Below are 19,215 nucleotides of genomic sequence, written 5' to 3'. Positions count from 1 at the left end.
GTCCTCCCTTACATAAAACAGCCTTTATTATCAGTGTTCTAGCATCTAGGTATGGACACGCGTGATTGTCGGAGCAATTTACTTTCCCGAATCCAGTTCCCAAACAGGACGAAACTCCACATCCAGCAGAATTGCTGTGGCTCGCTGATTTTGTGGTTAAATATCGCCTCAGTGGCATGGATATTCGTTGAACAGTGCGGTTGGCAGGCGGGTGTTTTCCCACAGTGCCGACTACGTTATGATGGCTGACACAGGAGGTTGACCAATGGGAGCACCGGGGGATGACGCTTTTAAAGGAGGAGAGGGGCCATATAATACTTTGGCTGTTCAATCTCAGTTTTGGTAAAGAACCACTTTGTGTCTTGGCCATTGTACTTCGCCAGGTGGGCTGACCTCTGTGCCATGCCAGCAGCCCCTTCCCTTCTGTATGTTACATATGTAACACGATAGTGGTTTATCCCTCGGTATTGGTGAGGCGCCACTTTTGTACTTTGAATTAGCCTTCTTGTGCCTCGTTGGGTGGGCTGGCCTTTCAGGCCATGCCAATGGCCCAGACACCTTCTCTGCGCTGAATATATATTCTGCCCAAGTATTGTGTCTTCTTTTGTCTTCGGGGAGTCTCAGGACGCAACACATATATACATGTATATAAATTCTGCCCGTATAATACATCTTTATCTACACATAGGGATGCTGTCAGTCACTACATTGCGTCTTTTCTAAAGCAAAAAAGAAAATGTGTCCCTCATATAAGGAAGTGTTTAAAGGCTACAGTCATGGTCCGGAAGCCTTAATCGCCCATGTGTTTAAAAGCTGAAGTTAGACAAACCAGTTAGTCATTTTACAAAATTATCTCTAGGTGACACTTATCGAGGCATGTCTTGCAATACATGCGTTTAAGTGGTTCTTATCCACTTTTGTGCAAATTAAGTGCGTACTCCCTGCGCCTTTCTTCTACCTCTTTAGGCCGCTTAAATACCAAGTAAAATCTCCTTGTTAACATTATATTTGTAGGAATAATTTTAGAGACGTAGCTTTTCATATGCAACGGTTTTGCATTTCAAGGTCGTTTGATTCTATTAATTGTTGGGTTTGTCCATCCTGCGTTGATTGTTGTTTGTTCCGTATAATCATGGTCGGGGACTATCCTGTTTTTCACAAGGATGATACTGTGGTTGATGACTTTTTCGGCTTAAAAGTATGTTTCTGTTTCGGTGCGAATGTACTGAATCATATTGAGTCGTATGGTCCATTAAGTGAGGCACATTTTCAATGTGCATCTGAAACAGTATGAATGGGAGTTTCCACGTAGAAAATCCCGATTTCATGTCAGTGAACTTTCCTGTTTTTTGTCGTTTGATTCTTATGGACGTGCTTATACCACATGGTACCCTGCCAATAAATTGTCCTTTTTAAGTTATGAGCATTTGGGTGTGTTCGGTTATTTTATTTTTATCGTGTGTTAAACTTATCCCTTTACTAATCTTGACTCCAACTTGTGTATTAAAGCATTGGCAGTCTGAACACTAGGCTTCTGGCATGATCTGTATGTAGTGACTTATATTGCACCTCCTTAATAGGTCTCCGACCCCTACCGATGGCTGGAAAATCCCGATTCCGACAAAACCAGGGCGTTCGTAGACGCGCAGAATGCTACTACAAACCTTTACCTTAATTCTTGTCCTTATAGAGAACAAATCAGATCCAAGTGAGACTATTCTGGTTCTCAGTGTCACACAGGATTGCCGAATTATGGGACTATGAGAAATATCAATGCATTTTCAAACGCGGACAGAGATACTTCTACTTTTATAACAGCGGTCTGCAAAATCAACCGTATGCTTCCTTTTCCGAACTCTTAGACTCGACACCTTGTGTGTTTAGTGTGCTTTATGTTATGGATAATCTGAAAGGGAGGCCTCTGGTGTTTTTCGATCCAAACGCCTTCTCTGAAGATGGTTTAGTCTCTCTCAACGCCTATGGATTTTCTAAGGATGGTGAATATTTTGCTTATGGTCTGAGTAATGCCGGCTCTGATTGGGTCACGATCCGGGTAAGTTTCATTAAATTATCAACCATAAGCATCTGGTTATCACCTTTCAGAGCTTTTATTCAGTGTGTTAATTCTTTGTGTAGGTAAGAAAGGTAGCTACTGGTGAAGACTTGGAGGACAAAATAGAACGCGTCAAATTTCCTCATATCAATTGGACAATCGATAACAAGGGCTTTTTCTACGGCGTAAGTAGTAGGTCTACATACCTAGTTTCATTTGGTGAATTTTTTATTGCTCAGTTATTCATGGTCCCTCATATCAATTTTGTCTATTTGTTTTGGTGCACTCTTATTAAATAATAGCGATTTCTTTGTTGTCCCGCAACAACGTTATTCTGTTTACTTATTCGGAATTATCTCGCGCCCATTGAGCATTACCGCAAATAACCTTGGTTACAAGATCTTAATCTGCAATAATTCTTCCAAAAAAATTGACGGAATATCAGAATACTTGGCAGAATTTAGCTGCATATTTTTATGTGCTAAGATCTTAAACAGCAGTCACGTTTTTGGTGCTGTACTATTGCAAGGGTTTGCTGCGCACTTTTAGTATTCAAATCTAAAATAAAGACGCTATAGGACAAATGCAGTAAATAGGAGAATGGGAAGCATTGAAGTGCTTCACTGTGAACTCCAGCGGAGGTAAAATTAATGCCGTTGCCATCCCATCCGAAAAGAAAAAAGTATTTTAAATGTTAAGTGTCATGTGTCTCGGGAATAGTCCTCTCCCAGTGATCGTTCACAGGACATCATCATCCATCCCGGTTTCCATTCTCATCTTTAACGGAGCTTACTACCAATGTGAGGGTTTTTGAATTTAGTGGAAGTTTTCTTACCATCGACACACTTTTCGTGCTAGATATATCCTAACCGAAAAAATTTCACTATCTTCTTGAGTTCTATGGTTCCGTAGTGAATTCTCAGATGTGGTAGACATTTTAGGCTATCGAATGCTTCGTGCACAAATATCTAACTGTGGTGGCCACTACATATGCTGGTAAAAAACTAGCATTATGTATGTATTACACCCGCCTTGGATGGTGACAAGACGTTCAAAATAGTATAATTGTTCTAACCGTTTCGATCCTACTTCCAGTGTTATCCTGATGCAGCTTTAACCGCTGATGGAACGGAGACCGATTCCAACGAGAACCAGAAGCTCATGTACCACCGCTTGGGACAGCCACAGTCGGAGGACGTTCTCTGTGTTGAGTGGCCAGACAATCCCAAGTTATTAAGGTCAGTAACAGTCTTTTTTACCTCATTTCCAACTGAGTCTCTCCTTATCAATTAAGAGACTTATTTTTCACCAACTAGTTCTGCTGAGGTCACTGACTGTGGTCGCTACGTCTTCATCACGGTTCACGCTGGCTGTGATTGCAACAATCTTCTCTACTTTGTGGACTTGGAGAAGATTAATTATGACATCACCGGTTAGTTTTCCTCCACCTTTATTTCTTCTGTATTTGGTGGATTTGAGTGTACCCCGACGTTCTCTAGGCAAGCTCAATTTGACGCCCATTTTGGACAAGTTCGAAGCGGTCTTTGACTATATAACCAACGATGGTCGCAAGGTTATCATTCAGACGGATCTCAACGCTCCCATGTTTAAACTTATCGCAATCAATCTGGATGATCTCAATCGTGTGAGTTCATTCTAGCCAAATTGCAGTTTATTCATAAAATAAAGTTCACGCTCAAATCATCTGTCGCATGCATAATAAACTACCGATATAAATGATGGGTGTGTGCATGTAAATAAACGATATTAGAGACTTGATTAAAAATTTCCTTTGTTGTATTTTAATTCGTGGAAGATATTCCCTTTTGTGCACTAATTCAAATAGATGATCCGTTTGGTAGTATGGCCTCATGCTGATAAAATGTGCATTTAAACTAACGTACTAGGTTGCACATTGGCTTACTCTCGAACTACTATATTGCATATCAGAAATCGCTATGATGGACGTAGACAGTCTCTTAAAGTATCTTATTGTTTTACATGGTCGGGAAGCATTAAGTCTGTCGTCGGGTAGATTATGATTAAGCACTATTAATGGAAGTGCATGCAAGTAATTCTGTGAAAGGAGTTAGCTGACGTGAAATTTAGTGCAAATGCACATCGTTTCCATGCGAGTTACGACTTCCGATGACTACTTGTTCACATATTGGGGTTTCTAACGCAGTTTCATGTGTAATGTGGGTGTGCGCATTTTAGGAGAAATGGATTGATCTCATTCCTCACAACGAGCATTGCCTTCTCGATTGGACAGCCTGCGTCAATCGAGAGAATCTCGTTGTCTGCTACATGAAGGATGTTTGTGTAAGTATCTTGTGTGCAGCTTAAGTCTTGACCATTACTGATTGTAGTTTTTCGATGTTAAATTCAATATATCCTCATTTGTATCTCATCTCGGGTGGTACTTGTGACTCCACGTTTTTAAACCGCTTTAAATCTCGTTATTTGTGATCCTTTGGTCGTTAACTAAAATCGTTCATTGAACTGCAAAACAGCATGAATGTGAACTCTAGTGGATGTGTTTAATACGCTTGCGTAGAGCATAGCACAACCATTTTACCAATTTCTTGTCTTTACCCTCACCAAGTACGCAATTCTATTGCGGCTGTGTTGAACAGCGTAGGAACATTGAATGAAGACCACTATATTTTTAAAAAGGGTTTATTTGGTCGCAGGATGATTATGTTCATCAGAACTTGATTCGATTGCTTTAAGGTAAACTTCCCTTGAAATGTGTTCATCATTTAATCTGCGAAGCATGCTTGAAGAATAGTCAAATAACTTTGCTTAAAATCGCGGGCAGAGTTTGCAGGTCCCACCAGTCTGTCTTCTTGAAACTCAAAGAACCTTCTCGTGTGTGCAGCGTAGCAGGGGAAAAGCCATGAGATTGAAGTTTAATTTGGGCAGCTGTAATTCCAAAGTCTAGGAGATGGTTGAGCCAAGTGCACAATGTAACTTCTTAAAATTTTACCATACACTGCTACTCACTTCTACTAGCACAATAATTAAATCTTTGGGATGTTTTCTAAGGACTTTGACTTTTAGGACATAGGTCGTCAAACCTAAGTTGAACTAGTTTCAGTCCGGTGAAATAAAGTGCTCAACTTCTGTGATTCTCATTATTAAGAGAACTGGTATTTGAAAATAACTCGCAACATTACAGGCTAATGGAGTTCTCTCAGGTTCTTTATGTTCCTTTGTTTTAAATCCCTTTTCATAGTGACACCTCAGGTAAGCCAGGCATTTTGAGGTTTTATCCATGCGAATATTCCACACTCATGGAATGGGTGTTTTTTTTAGAATATAAACTATAACATCGGTCGTCACTATCAATCTAAGAAAAATAATAATGAGGTCCAGATAGACCAGTCCTGTCGGTTTTCGGCCAATTCCATCAAATAGCTTGTAATAACAGCAAAAGTTTTCTCAGCCACAATACACCTTAACTACATGTTTCTTCCACAGCACCAGCTTTCTGTACATTCATTGGACACCGGTATGAAGGTACGAGACATTCCCATTGGCGTTGGTTCCATATCATCATTTTCAGGAAGAAAAGAGGATACCATGGCAAGTTAACTTAGTGTGCTCTTGTTAAATAATTCTATTGCCAGACCATAATTTCTGCATCGGTAAGTAAGCCTTCAGGTCTTGACGTTTTTTTGCAAAATTTGCGAGTTATATTAGTTACGTTAATCTGTGAGTGGTCTGGATTTATTTGGTTAATAAATGCCTGACGCTTCGATGTATGTAAACAAATGAACATGCTAGCTTGCAAACAAAAAGGGCCCTTTTTAAGCCAAGAAAATGCTCCCTCAGAGTTGCTAAAACTGCTGTAATATGCATTAATGATGGTAAAATCAACCACACGCCTTGTCTTTATAGATTTTCTACCAATTTGTCTCATTTCTCACACCTGGTATCATCTATTCTTACGATCTGACCGACACCGATGCGAAACCAGAGGTAAACTCAACTTTTGTGTTGAATCATTGCAAACCTATGTACAGTATGCTTTAGCTATTTGCGAATACCATTATGATATAAGAGGCAAAATTCTTAAAAAAAGAGCCAGTTTTTTATCATGCAATTTGACGCATATCGCGCATAAGTGTTTACAAATGAGTGTTTCTCGGGCTTCCATCATACCCTCCTTGATTGTGTGAGCAAGCATATTATTAACTCTTTTAACGACGCTTGCTGGCAAGAATGCTGTGAAGACAAAATGTTAAGCGTAACATGGTAGTGAGTTTTTCATAATCTACTTCTGGATTGTGCGGAGGGTACTGCTATTGCGCACAAATCCCCCTCCTCGAGTAAACATCTTAGTCCAGAGCTTTTAAACTGCTTGATGGATTAAGTTAAACAATGTAACACGATTCTTATTGATTTCTCGTGATTCTTGTCCATAATATTCTATTATCTTCCCAGTAAAAGAGTTCTTTCACAAATTTGAATATTGCGCTTGGTAGCGAAGCTGAGGAAATGTGGTGAATTTGGATATGCTGAGTTTGAAATGGAAGCGAATTACAAAGTCTCGAGTGGTAAATCTTGTTTCTTATCAATTCATTAGGTGTCCCAATTTTGTTCGATGTAAATCAGAATTATGCGGTAACCTGTTGTTCGTTTAATATTCGATCATTGAGACCGTGGATGTTATTTAGATTGGGCGTTCAGCTTTCCTAATTTACGAGATATATGTGAGTTTGTTCATCGAAGTACTTTTGAGCTCTCCAAATGAATCCATTTCTAATTGTGTTGGCGAAATAATTCCTTGGTATTTTTGTAGATTTGCCCCATGATTTATGTACGTCCTCACTTTCCTAGCAAATGCTTTATCATAATTTACCATCAGGTTGTTTTCCGGACCAAAGTGAAGGGTTTGGATCTCTCCAGCTTTGAAGCGAAACAAGTCTTCTATTCCAGCAAGGATGGAACCAGAGTGCCCATGTTTATCTTACATCGAAGGGTAAATCACTGTTATACTCAAATTAAGTAAATGGAAATATCCCTCGGTTTAGTGTACTTCTAGAGCTTCGGTCATCCAAACCCGATTTAATTGATAAGATCAGTGTAAAGCATGCTTACCCTGTATACTACTAAAGGACTTCGTGGCGGACGGTTCTGCACCATGTCTTCTCTACGGTTATGGAGGCTTTAGAATCTCGTTGAATCCCTTCTATAGTCTCACAAACTCCATGTTTCTGCAAAACTTCAACGGCGTTGCTGTTGTTGCTAACATTCGGGGCGGGGGGTAGGTCCATCTCTTTTCCACTTTTTTAATTACATTCAAGTTTTTTCTGAAAAAAAATGGAAGAATGGAGTTTAGAAGGACTCAATATTAATGAAGTACTTGTGTAGATGATATGTAAGTAAATGGAGCAAATTTGCCGCACAGGGACCGACATCCACTTAAAATTACTGTAATTATAATTTTAATTGTGTCATCATTGATGCTTCCGTCAGTGACTGTGGCAGCAGTCCAGCTTAAGGCGTTTTTATCCTGATTACCTATTTTTTGAATTACAATTTTACTGTGGCACTTTCCACCTCAGTTTCTGGGAGATTTTTTGAAGTTATTTACCGTAAAATGTAACGCCTTTATTTGCATGACGTCCTTGGGAATTGTGTAAATGAGGAGCTTTTTGACATCGACCAACAAGTGGCTTAGTTGAATTGTCTGTACCGAACATCATTTCTCACTTTGTTAGGGTGAGTATTATCCGATTTAGCCTTCTTTAGAGAACAACTCATCCATAAGATCATCACATTTGGCGAAAAGAGATAGATTTTTCTGATAGCTGATTTCTTTTTGGAGCTTAAGACTCTAAATTCTACCGATGCACAAGCGTACCAGGATCTATTTTTAGGGAATAAAATAACCCCTCTGCTTGGGCTACCAGAGGCGGAAGGGGTAGTGCACGCAACCACTAGTAGTAAAAGGTACTAAAATAAGTTATATAACCTTTGTTTTATAGAAAAGTAGCGTTCCACATGCTGTATCTAGTTACGAAGTTGTTTGTTTCGGCAACGACTTAGTCTCACCAGCTTAAGCGGCGATGCGAGCCAGGACCAAACGCACGTGTGATCGTGTCGATCACGCATGCGATCCACCTGCATACGTGTAATAGTAGATGTGGGCAATAATTAACCTTAGCAACTCACATCATATCCTTTCTTCTCAAATGATCTTGTAAATACTTCATGTTAAAGGATGGTAATAGCGTCTTCTTATCTGCTACTACACATTAAGAAGTTTCCATGTCTCCGAAATGTGTAGTCTTGAAGAAACGCTTGCTGAGTATTTTAAGAAATTGCGCATGGGCCCATATGCACTACTGACAATCTATTGCTCTCTGTTCGAGCTGTTTGATTGTGTAAGGTTCATTGCGCATTTACTTCCATCTGCTTGTTTATTCTTGTTACACATAAATAATTGATGTTAAATTTCCGTTGATTTACCATCTAAATTCTCGCGCACTCTCGACTTAAAGCGGTTAGAAAGGGTCACTCCTAAATTCAACTCGCCTTCCATTATTCAGCGGTGTCTGCGTAGCTTTTTTGTGTACATGTACATGGATGTAATGTTGTAACGTACATTATGCATGATACGTGTGATATAATATGATGTAATGCATCTTTTGTGTGATTGTGGCGTAACAGGATGTTATGCTCTATTGCCTTCAAGCGTTCTTATTAGCATCTTTAAATTTCTTAATAGTTGTTAATATTTTATATCGAAGATAAGTAAGTAGAACCTCTTGTCATAGAATTTTAGATCCCCAATTCATCGATGTCATAGCTACCAGTAGAGGGGCTAAATTTTCCTCCTATTTCTACATTTACAGTGAATATGGTGAAAAATGGCACACGGATGGAAAAGTGCTGAATAAACAAAACTCCTATGATGATTTCATTGCCGCAGCTGAATTTTTGGTGAAGAACAAATACACGAAACCGCACAGGTAATTGTCTGCACCTCACCAAATTAAAAATAATGTCCGAAGGCATCTGGTCTTTAGCATTACAACTTCGATTTTTCTTATCCTTTGGTGATTATAAAGACGCATTGTCGCCATTTTAAACACACCGTAAAAATTACTGAGTATTTAATCGCTTTTGTTTTAAATGTGAGTTTCATCGCGGCACCAATGCAGTAGCGCTAATGCTTGTGAATAGCGATTCATCGAGGCCGTTGCGATCGCACAAGGTGTTTTGCTAGTTAGAAATCAAAGTGTATTAGCTGAAAGCTAGCTCTGGTGGAAGGGACTGATATCTCTCAAACTTGACATCAATAAATATTGACCGATTTCATGTTGTTTCCATCCAAACATAAGCTATTGGGATGGATTATTTTGTATCTATCCGGGTTTAAGTGTTAAATCGTCTATTCAAGGCTCATCTTTACTGTAATATCATGGAAGTAAATAACGATAAATTAATTTTGCCAATCATACATGTTCGACATATTAATTGGAACTCGAAATCCAGTAGTTAGTATTTTCAGTGGATATTAATGGGCCAAATGGCGTTCGTATAAATAATGCTAGCATAAATATAAACAAAAACTGGCATTGGAATCACAGGTATCCCTGTTTCAAATCACTAGCACTTTTCCAGACGTAAGTATAGAATTGGTTTTTACAGGCTGTAGACATTGGGCTTTTTTCAATAACTTATGCCAAGCACATTTTCTCTGACTTATTCCAATGTTGGTAAGGATGGACTTCGCGTTTGATACCTGGGATGTAGATGTAGAGCGAAGCCTCATTTTATGTTTGACTCTAAAGTGGTCTTTTAATGCTCGCTGGTTCAGTACACTTGCAATACCTTGTTGAAAGCCTCTCCTCTTCAATTGATTTATAGACTGGTGATCGAGGGCGGCAGTAATGGCGGTCTGTTGGTGAGCGTTTGCACCAATCAGCGTCCAGACCTCTTCGGCGCCACGATTTGTCTGGTGCCGGTGACAGACATGTTGCGTTTTCACCGCTTTACCATCGGTCACGCCTGGCAGTCGGATTACGGGGATGTTTCAAAAGAGGAGGTTTTTCGCTACCTTATGACGTGGGTCTTTCTTTTGTCAAGGCTAAGAACCCTTTCAGTTCAGCGTCGCTATTACCTTCTCCCTCTGGAGTGCTTAGAGTAATAGCGGTCTGCGCCCCTTTATTTGTTCTCGCGCACTAAAATGTTTAATCTGTCTGCTAAGAACCTTTGGTTCACTAAATTCCCCTAGTATGATGGGGCATGGCTGCGTTCAACCTATTCAAAACTCCGCTATTTGAGGTGGAAATTGTATCGAAATAGAACACGAAGTTGTTTTGTTGGATAGCGAATGAATTTTTTGAGGACACTTGAGAAATATATGGTAAAACTAGTCTGAAATTGCGTCAGAGTAGAGGATTTGTAAGTCATAGCGCGAAGCGAGTTCAAGGCTTTTCATATTTGTGTATTATTAAAAAAGGCGAAGACAACACAAGCATTATTTGTGTCGACGATCTTGACATTTTTGATAAGGACAAGGTATAGATACTTTTGATCTTTCATGCGTTAGTTTTGTGTGTACTTGTGTCGGGAGCACGAATTGATCTTGTGCTTTTTTATGGCTGTACAGTGCGACGGATAGGGAGCACTTGGAACTTTCAGCTGCATTTATGGTCATAAATAATATGGATAAAAATATGGGACTGAGTCTTGAAAACAAGAGTACCGCATGAAGAAGTTACATGAAAGGCATGTATACTTTGAGTTCTGAAATCTAATCCAGAACGCTTTCCCTTAGGTAACTGAGTGAGTGTGGCGAATAAATGACGGCAATAAAACGTTCGTGAGGAAGGTGCCAAATTTATAAATCAGGTACTCAGTGGTGATGAAAACTCCGTCCCCTATCATGGCTCTGAGAGCGAGCAAGCGAATGGGCAACGAATTAGGAACCCCATCGTCAGCAGAGAATTTTTTTTCAACCATTTTCTGGGACTCGCCAATCTTTCTTTGGAACTCACCAGAAAGGCCGAATATCCGTCAGAAGTGCAATGTACTGTGACGTGCTTTGGAGGGAATCAGGACCCCCAATAAATTCTAGTAGAGAAAGTCTGCTAGCGAATTTCACCGTTACGTAATCACGCTTGCTTCCACACCGCATCTCAGGTTACAGCCCAGCTTTAGCACCATGTCATTTTAATGGGAAAAGGCTTATGTGATGACTATGTGGAAGCGGATGTGAACTAATGTCCCTTTTTTCGATGGCAGAAAAGAGGTGATTTTATTGGCATCATCTATCGGATTACTATTGCAAATGAAAATGAACGTGTAGGTAATTAAGTGGTGTACTTTGTTTTGCCAAAGGTTAAAATGTGCAGAAACCTGCAAAAGTCCACAGCGCAATGATTATCATTTAATTTCAATAAACCTTAATAAATAACGCGTCTGAAATCACTATTCAAATTGTGTCCCAAAATAGGGCTTTCATCGAAACATTTCGGTGGATGGCGTTTTAAATAATATTTCATACGTGCTACAATGCCATTCCGTGAGATCCTTTTCTTTTACTATTGTGATTTCGAGTTATCACTTGGATTTTAGGATTGCAACTTGTTATTTTCGGTGTTGTGATTAATCAAATCGACTTGAAGACATGCATGCAAGACCCTAGTTAAGTACTCTCATCAGTGCAAACCACTTGTAAATTTTCGTATTCAAGAATCGAAAGATGTTGATGATTCACCTAAGTTGCTTGCTTGCAAGGTCCTGATATCTTCACTTGTTGTGTAAAAGGCGTACTTTATCACAGATCTGTGAAGCGGTTATACGACGCGATGCAATATACGAACGTGCCCGCCTGTAGAAAATCAAGACTGATCAATTTACGAAAGAAGTGGTTATGAGCCAGTCGACAACATTTAAGGAATTTTTTCAATGAAACGAGTTTTAAAAAAAAAACCGAAGATAGTCGGTAGATATGGCTGACGTTATGAAGATCCGATAATAACTGTGATGTTATACAACGTTTGAGGGGGAAGAACGTGTTCTAGCAACTTGCTTAGGTAACAGAAGGGTCGATGCAACTAGGTTCTTTTCATTCCGAAATGATAAAACTTCTAGCTCCCTCCCCTCAAACGTATTATGTTCATGAGAACCAGGTGCGATACTGACTCGTTTCCATAGACGCACCCGTATATTTTATTTTTAGTTAAGTATTTTACTCATTGTCACAAAACCAAGCCTTAAATACTATAGGTTTCAGAAAACCCATGCTACATCTACCAATGTTTAGAGATGAAAGTGGAATGGGTGTTTTTTTTCTTCGAAGCATTAAGGTGTGTTGGCATGCTTTTTCTTTTCCCCCACGAGACACCAATATTGAGATTGCGCATATAGCAGGAAGACTGGTGACGCTTTCTACGTAGTCACGTTACTAATGCCCACTTGGTTTTTAACTAAACCGAGCATTTCAACATGGTAGGGGAGTGAAAGAAAATTGTTTTATGCTACCCACAAGTGACAATTCATATATGTTTTTCCTCACGTCTCTGCCCATAGGTACTCACCTTTACACAACATTCGGCGGCCGTCCGAGTTGGGCGTACAGTACCCGGCAGTGCTAGTGCTTACCTCCGATCACGACGACCGTGTGGCACCGTTGCACTCGCTTAAGTACATTGCCACGCTGCAGGAGGTCATTGGACGCACCTGTCCCTCCCAGACCAATCCCCTACTCCTCCGTGTCGAAACCAACAGTGGCCATGGGGCCGGCAAACCAACCTCAAAGAAGGTAAGACCTTCTCCCTCTATTCCTCTTTGAGGTGAATTTCATTTAAACCTTCTTTTTAACCTGCCTTCAGGAGACAGATTGGTGCTGGTGGAAAATCATTAGGTATAAAACAATCGTTTCTTTTGGGTTTCAAAAGATTCTATAAGCAATTTCTTGTTTCCACAGCTCTCTGATTCCTAGCATTGATTAAAGACAAGTATTAGGTATTGAAATCTCTCAGAATATTTAAAAAGCCTGCCTAAATTAACTCTGTGGTAAGACAGTACTGGAAGTATATCCAATTTTATTAAGTACTACTATGCTTAAGAGTCGATGTCTCACTTTGTTGGTCCCTGCCTTTCAGTTATTGTAAAGACGTTGCTTGTATGGGTGTTCTTGATAATTTGCTTTAATCAGTTAAAGGTCCCAGAAAATAACTTTTAAAGGGGGATGCCACTGTTTAATGGTGTCGCAGTCTTCTTAGGTACTAGTTTGTGCAGTCAACAAACATTTAAAATTACAATTAGGCTGTTTCTAATTTCTTCAGCTACTATGACTATCATTACCATCACTACGATGAACCTTTTTTGGTTCGTGAATACCATCTTATAAGCTGCAGTATTTTGTTACACTTTTTGGTAAATTGTAGATGACTTGTTATTTCCGAGCAAAAGCTGCATGTTGTATGCAGTTGTATGTTAATCATGTAAATTATGTGATTATAAGCTTTTATAATCCGTATAACTATTTTTTTGCACTGGAGTTGTCATGATCATCACTTTATCAGATGCACGCTTGGGTTTGTGTGGCTTTTACCTGGTCTCCTTGAAGTAAATTTATCGAATTAATGAATTCTTTATTGATCATAATATGGGAATATCTACTTTGGAGCTATAAGAACTTGTTCTGTGGCAATTGAATGGTGTGTGTGGAGCTGATTTCCATCGACACAACTTGGCTATCATGCTGGCAATTTGAGTACGCTTGACTGTTCGTAGCATAAAAACTGGGTGGGAAATATACAGTGAACGTGGGAAAGGTACTTTTTACAACTTAAATAAGATTTTTTGTTTTTTTGTGGCTTGGAATACGATTTCATATTCCTCATTGGAAGTTGTGCAGTCAACTGACGCAAGATTTGAGACGATTCATCAGCTGATATTCGGTGGCATAATTAATGTGGTAAAATCTACCTCTTGACTTTCTTACCTTACCAGATTCTTTCCCACATTTGAATACGTACATCAAATTTTAATACTAACAGCTTTTTACTGTTTTCAATCTTGGGTTAAATTCACGGCAAAAACGTAACCAATTTTTATGATCGAAGTAATTTGATGAGATTAATCTAAATACGACTACCATCGGGGACGGTTGTTTGTTTTTAAAGTTGACAAAATATACTTTCATAGTCCTTCTGTGTTTATTTATATCTAACGTTCACATAGCGCATTCACTCAGCTTAGCGATTTTAGGCGTCTGCATAAGTGTCTGCAAGTATGCCGTGTTCCCAATTGTTTGCAGGTGCATAGGTTCATTCTTTTTCTCAACAAATATTTTCAAAATTGGGTTTGGCTTAATGAGTTGATATATTGTTTGATACATGAATTAAACGATCTCTCGCACCTTTATTACGCTTGTTTTTTTCCACTTTGTGTCTGAATCTGGCATAAGTTTAGAGCTTGAACGGGTTCAACACGTCATTTCGTCAAAGGCATTTCTTCGCTTTGTTGGGTATACTTTTGTAACTAATTTGTTAAATGGGCAGATCGTTTCATGCGTATGCACGAATTTTCATCTAAAAGGGTATGGCCGCTGTAATCTTATATTTGTCTCTGGGTCAATCAAATATATCCACCATTTAGGAAAGGTTTTGAGCTCAAAATATTATTGACCTCTTTTTACATCGAAAGACTATGCCTATTTCCATGGCAGAATCAATGTACTTTGGGAGCATAATTTATGTTCTTGTGATAGACTTTTGTTATTTTCTTAAGATATAATGTACTAGGCTTGTTAAACTCAGAAATGTTGCGAGAAAGCAATTCTGCCTTAAATGAAACGCTGATTACGTCACCCATATCATATGCTGAAAATGAATATGCTACTGTGACGCTATCTACTCACCTATATGGATTATTTCCAGCTCTTTACAATCTCGCAAATTACCGATTCTTCATTTTTCTCTCTTAATTGACATTTAGGATAGGAATACTCTACGTCTACATTTTTCAATTAGGGGCAAATACCTCTATCTTTGTTCTTGATCAAGGAACGGGCCGTGTTAAAATGTGGTCATCTTGTCATCGTGGTTTCAGCCTTCGTTGCTTCGTTTATTTGGTAATACTCCGTTTAATGACCGACTCTCTCAACTATCTAAATACCGGTGTTACTCAAGTAAAGTCATCATTGACCAAAAAGTTCGTGCAGTTTTTTATGTTGCCCACATTCTAACAGGACAACTCAGGATCTTATGCCGCCTCCAAACGTACCCGTAAGAAGGCCTCACAATGCCCTTTAGGATGGGATGGGGGGAGATATCGCCTCTATCCTTTGCACCGTTCTGATATTTCTCCAAATCACTATCATTTTGGCACCAGCCAATCACATGGGAAATGGGACAGGTTGAAAAAATAAAATTTGAAGCGGAGGTGGGTATATCTAGGTTGCTCGTTTCTGGAGACCAAACGCTTTACATGAGTAGAAGTGGCAGGTCTGCGTCTCGCTGAGGAAAGATTATTGGATTTATTGATGATTAACTTGTTTTTTAGCTGTGATAAAAACGCACGAACTTATTTAATTACCATATCCAATATCGGAAGAAGCGAGCGGTGTCCGGCACTTTTACTCGCGTCCCCAAGCATATGTTAGCATCAAGGCAGTACACATCTGTTGCGGAGACTGTAACGGAGTAAATTAAATTTGGTATTCTTCGTCCACAAGATCAGTATTATTCATAAACTTTAGGAGGCATATTTGAAGTTTTAAATTAAGGTGTAAGCTATGCGAAGTCCGAAAGGCCAGATCAAAACCTCGTGATCAAGAATGGTTTTCTTTTTATGCGTGAATTATGCCTCTTAAAGTAACTGTGATTTCGTGAGATTTTAATTTCTTATGATTTTACCCAAAGGTAATCAGTTACAAGTTCAAGATGCGTCATCAATTTCAAAGCTCGTGTACCTCATTAAACCTAACCTTTTCCCAACCCTTATTCGGCGATGCTTTGGAGATCTCATAAATTTACAAATCCTGAAGTTCACTGAAGTTGAAAAGCGGAGCCAGTTCTTGTTACTACCAAGGATAATGTCTGCACTCTTCTTATTCTGACAAATTTCATAACATGTGGATGGACTTGTTGGACATATTGAATAGCAATGTTTATTTAAAGTTAGAAGCAAATTTCCCTTGTGGGCCATCTCACACTTATGTGATTCGGCGCTTCATGGTTTAGAATGTAAAGACCCTAGGTTATGCCTTCTGCTTTAGTAAGTACGTAATTTATTAATTTGTTCCTATTTCTCAGTTCCCAAGCACATTTCATGCGAACTGCTTTGCTACTTTTAAGGCGTTTCAAAAATGAGTCATGCATTCTTTTTTTACAGGAAAATTGCGTAGTCGTTTTGACACGATAGCTCCTTCATTGTGTGACCGTAATGCGCTTAAGCACTTGATCCTGAATTTGCTGAGATTAAACAGAACTTTGTCTTCGCGGATGAAGTTGGAATTTATCATTTTTGTTTGAATGCGACCAGTTTCAAAGTACATATCTGAAATATTTTCGCTTCAATTTAGACGACCCACGAGTAAATTAAAAAAACCCATACTTTTATTCTGATTTGTTTCAAAGTTTATCTGTAAGAAAGTGCATCAGTGTTTCCTTAAAAAAAATTATTCTGCCTGGGGGAAGTTTGGAAAGGGCGAAATCCCTAATTTTGAAGCCTTGCACATGCTTAAACATGTTGGTTGGATAGGCCTTCGTAGTAGGCCGACCTTGATCAGCACCTCGCAGATAACGTTCTTCCTCAACCTTCCATGCTGGGAAATTATCCATGAGTTTGGACGGTCATGTAATTTTGATGTGGCCGAAGGTATCTATGAATAAAACTAGCATTTGCGTGTTTAAAAACAACAAACCATCAAGGCCCAAAGAACAGTACTCCTGAGCTGCAATTCGGCGAAGCTAATCCGGAAGGTATAATGGTTATGGAGCGGTTACCGAAACAAGGATTTCTGGGAGCGTGAAAACTGTCTCCGATACATGTAGGTACGGATAACCTAATTAATCTTAATGCTGCAAAGGAAGAGAGGAAGTATCATTTATGTCTAAAGAAGAATCTTGTGCAACCCCAAGGAGGATGCATTTTCACATTAACTAGGGTTGACGACCAAGTCGATGGGAAGTGTTACCCTTTTCATTTTTTACGTTAAAGCCAGAACTTTCTTGTCTGAATTGAAAAACGAGATTAAAGTCAATCGAAATCTCGAATTGTTCCTCTTTTGCCAAAAGTACTGCTCTCAGTTACCTGAGACACCCTGCAAGACAGGTTGATATTGACAAAATATCAACTCTACGCGGAAGTAATACGCTTCTGTCCTGTTTCAGATTGATGAACTGGCAGACATTTTCGCTTTCATACAAGTCGCCTTAAATCTGACCTGGCAGCCGTGAGTACTTCTTCTAATGGCTTCCTCGTTGCACCATGTCCCTATTTGTTCTAATGGCTCCAAGTTCTCTGTTTTGCCTAGTGTTGATGCTTAACTAAGGAAATTTTAATAAATCCCTTTATAACCTCGTTCATTTTACTTGAATATCGGGGGTGGAGTTATCGATTACTCAGATTATTGATGCACGTAGGTGGTTGTAAAGACCCTGAAGTTAGGAATAACTGCTGAATTACCAGCGAACTGCACCGATTCCTACACCACTATTGCCAGATGTAGGCGATTGAATGCAGTCACTTGCGTTACTAATATTGGGACAAGGGTCAGCTTCCCCATTTCTACGATGATGACGTAGATAACATACAAAGTAACGCCATAGAATCAAAGGTGTATTCACGTAATTTCTGCAGGTTTAAAAATTCGCTTGGCTTAGAATGTTAGTACTTCTAACACCTCCCACTAGCGGTACTTTATAGATATCATGATCCCCTAAAAAGAGCCTAAATTGGGTCTGTACTTAGCTTTGGCATCTCGGTTTGGGTGAATTGTTACCGCAGCAAATAAATCCAAAGTGTTAGAAAAGAGAGCTGTTGGCATTTGCGTGATGCAACGGGAGGTGGTAATTTCCCGTAAAACTGGCGCTTATTGAACCACTGGTATAATGTGTCCCCAGTGGTACCTGTTTGAAAAGTGAATTAGTGCATTTATCTCTGTAAAAGTTGCTCCTACAAGCACTAACCTTAGTTGACAGCGACATAATTACTTAATGACAAGCCTAAAAACAGGGGAGAAATTGTTTAATCCCAATGTGAAAGAAACATTTGCCATAGGCTGATCAGGAAGAACTAGTAACATTGTTTTCAAGCGGGTAAGAGAGGACAAATCAAATGAGATGATTTTAGTTGCAATGACTAAATATTTACAAAAGGGGTCCCAATATTCCTCCTTTTATTAGTCGTTTCGGGTGAGTGTTTAGAATTTCATACAAATTTTGCAAAAAAAGGTATTTTCATCACGCTCTAAACCAAATACTTCTCCGGGACTACCTTATTTTCTCCATTACATGCAAAGTGTTCCTCTATTCCACTAACACTAACAAGCATCAACAATGGGCACATATAGTCATACATGTTCAGTTTTAAGGTGCGTGGGTTGTAACGAACACAATTGTACTACTATTAGCAAAAAGTGGGCATTAGGAAGTAAATCGTTTCTTAATTTATTGCATAACTAGCAAAGGACTTCGTACATAATGCCTTTCCTAAAAGTTTGCGACTAGTTTAACAGACTTTCAGACCACTTCAAAATTCACTACCGCGTAAGTTTGTTACGGCATCTCCCCATCGTTACCCCAGTTTTGCCTCTGATATTTACGCAAGCTCAAAAAATACTGGTTTTCTTAGCAAATGAGAGATACTAAATGACTTTTGCATAAATCAGACAAGGTGAAGCATTTTCTATCACCTTTTGAAAATAATGGGAAAAGATCCCAATAGTTATGCCCCTGTTTACAGGTATCTTCCTAACCATGCGCAAGTATTTGGGTAAGGCACTACGAATTGCATGGAAGATTAACACGTCAGTTAAAATCAGGGTGGTAAGGGTACTCCTCACCCTGTAGATATCAATACCCCTATTGAATACTACGGAGGCAAATTAACGCTCAAATTTTACTCAGCTACGTTTAATTAATTACAAACTTTAAGGTTTTGACGTTTGCCGGATCACTGAATAA

The 19,215-nt window shown here is 39.2% G+C and overlaps 1 protein-coding gene across 1 annotated transcript; it reads left to right on the top strand. All coding sequences in view use genetic code 11, as the record gives it.

Annotated features, from left to right (window-relative positions):
• Window positions 1-1,132: 1,132 nt before the first annotated feature.
• On the top strand, window positions 1,133-17,487 carry EGR_04427 (Prolyl endopeptidase; the record flags this gene model as incomplete). The annotated part of the gene is made up of 17 exons (XM_024493676.1): window positions 1,133-1,198; window positions 1,581-1,708; window positions 1,741-1,836; window positions 1,885-2,053; window positions 2,137-2,238; window positions 3,149-3,291; window positions 3,370-3,485; window positions 3,553-3,698; window positions 4,271-4,375; window positions 5,537-5,575; window positions 5,957-6,037; window positions 6,927-7,040; window positions 7,177-7,325; window positions 8,920-9,036; window positions 9,938-10,135; window positions 12,608-12,839; window positions 17,422-17,487. 17 exons carry the CDS (start codon window positions 1,133-1,135, stop codon window positions 17,485-17,487), a joined length of 2,067 nt encoding a protein of 688 aa, XP_024351997.1.
• Window positions 17,488-19,215: the final 1,728 nt, after the last annotated feature.

The sequence above is a fragment of the Echinococcus granulosus genome, assembly GCF_000524195.1.
Source record: "Echinococcus granulosus chromosome Unknown EG_S00027, whole genome shotgun sequence".
NCBI lineage: Eukaryota > Metazoa > Platyhelminthes > Cestoda > Cyclophyllidea > Taeniidae > Echinococcus > Echinococcus granulosus.
This window is presented reverse-complemented; position numbering and strand designations above follow the sequence as displayed.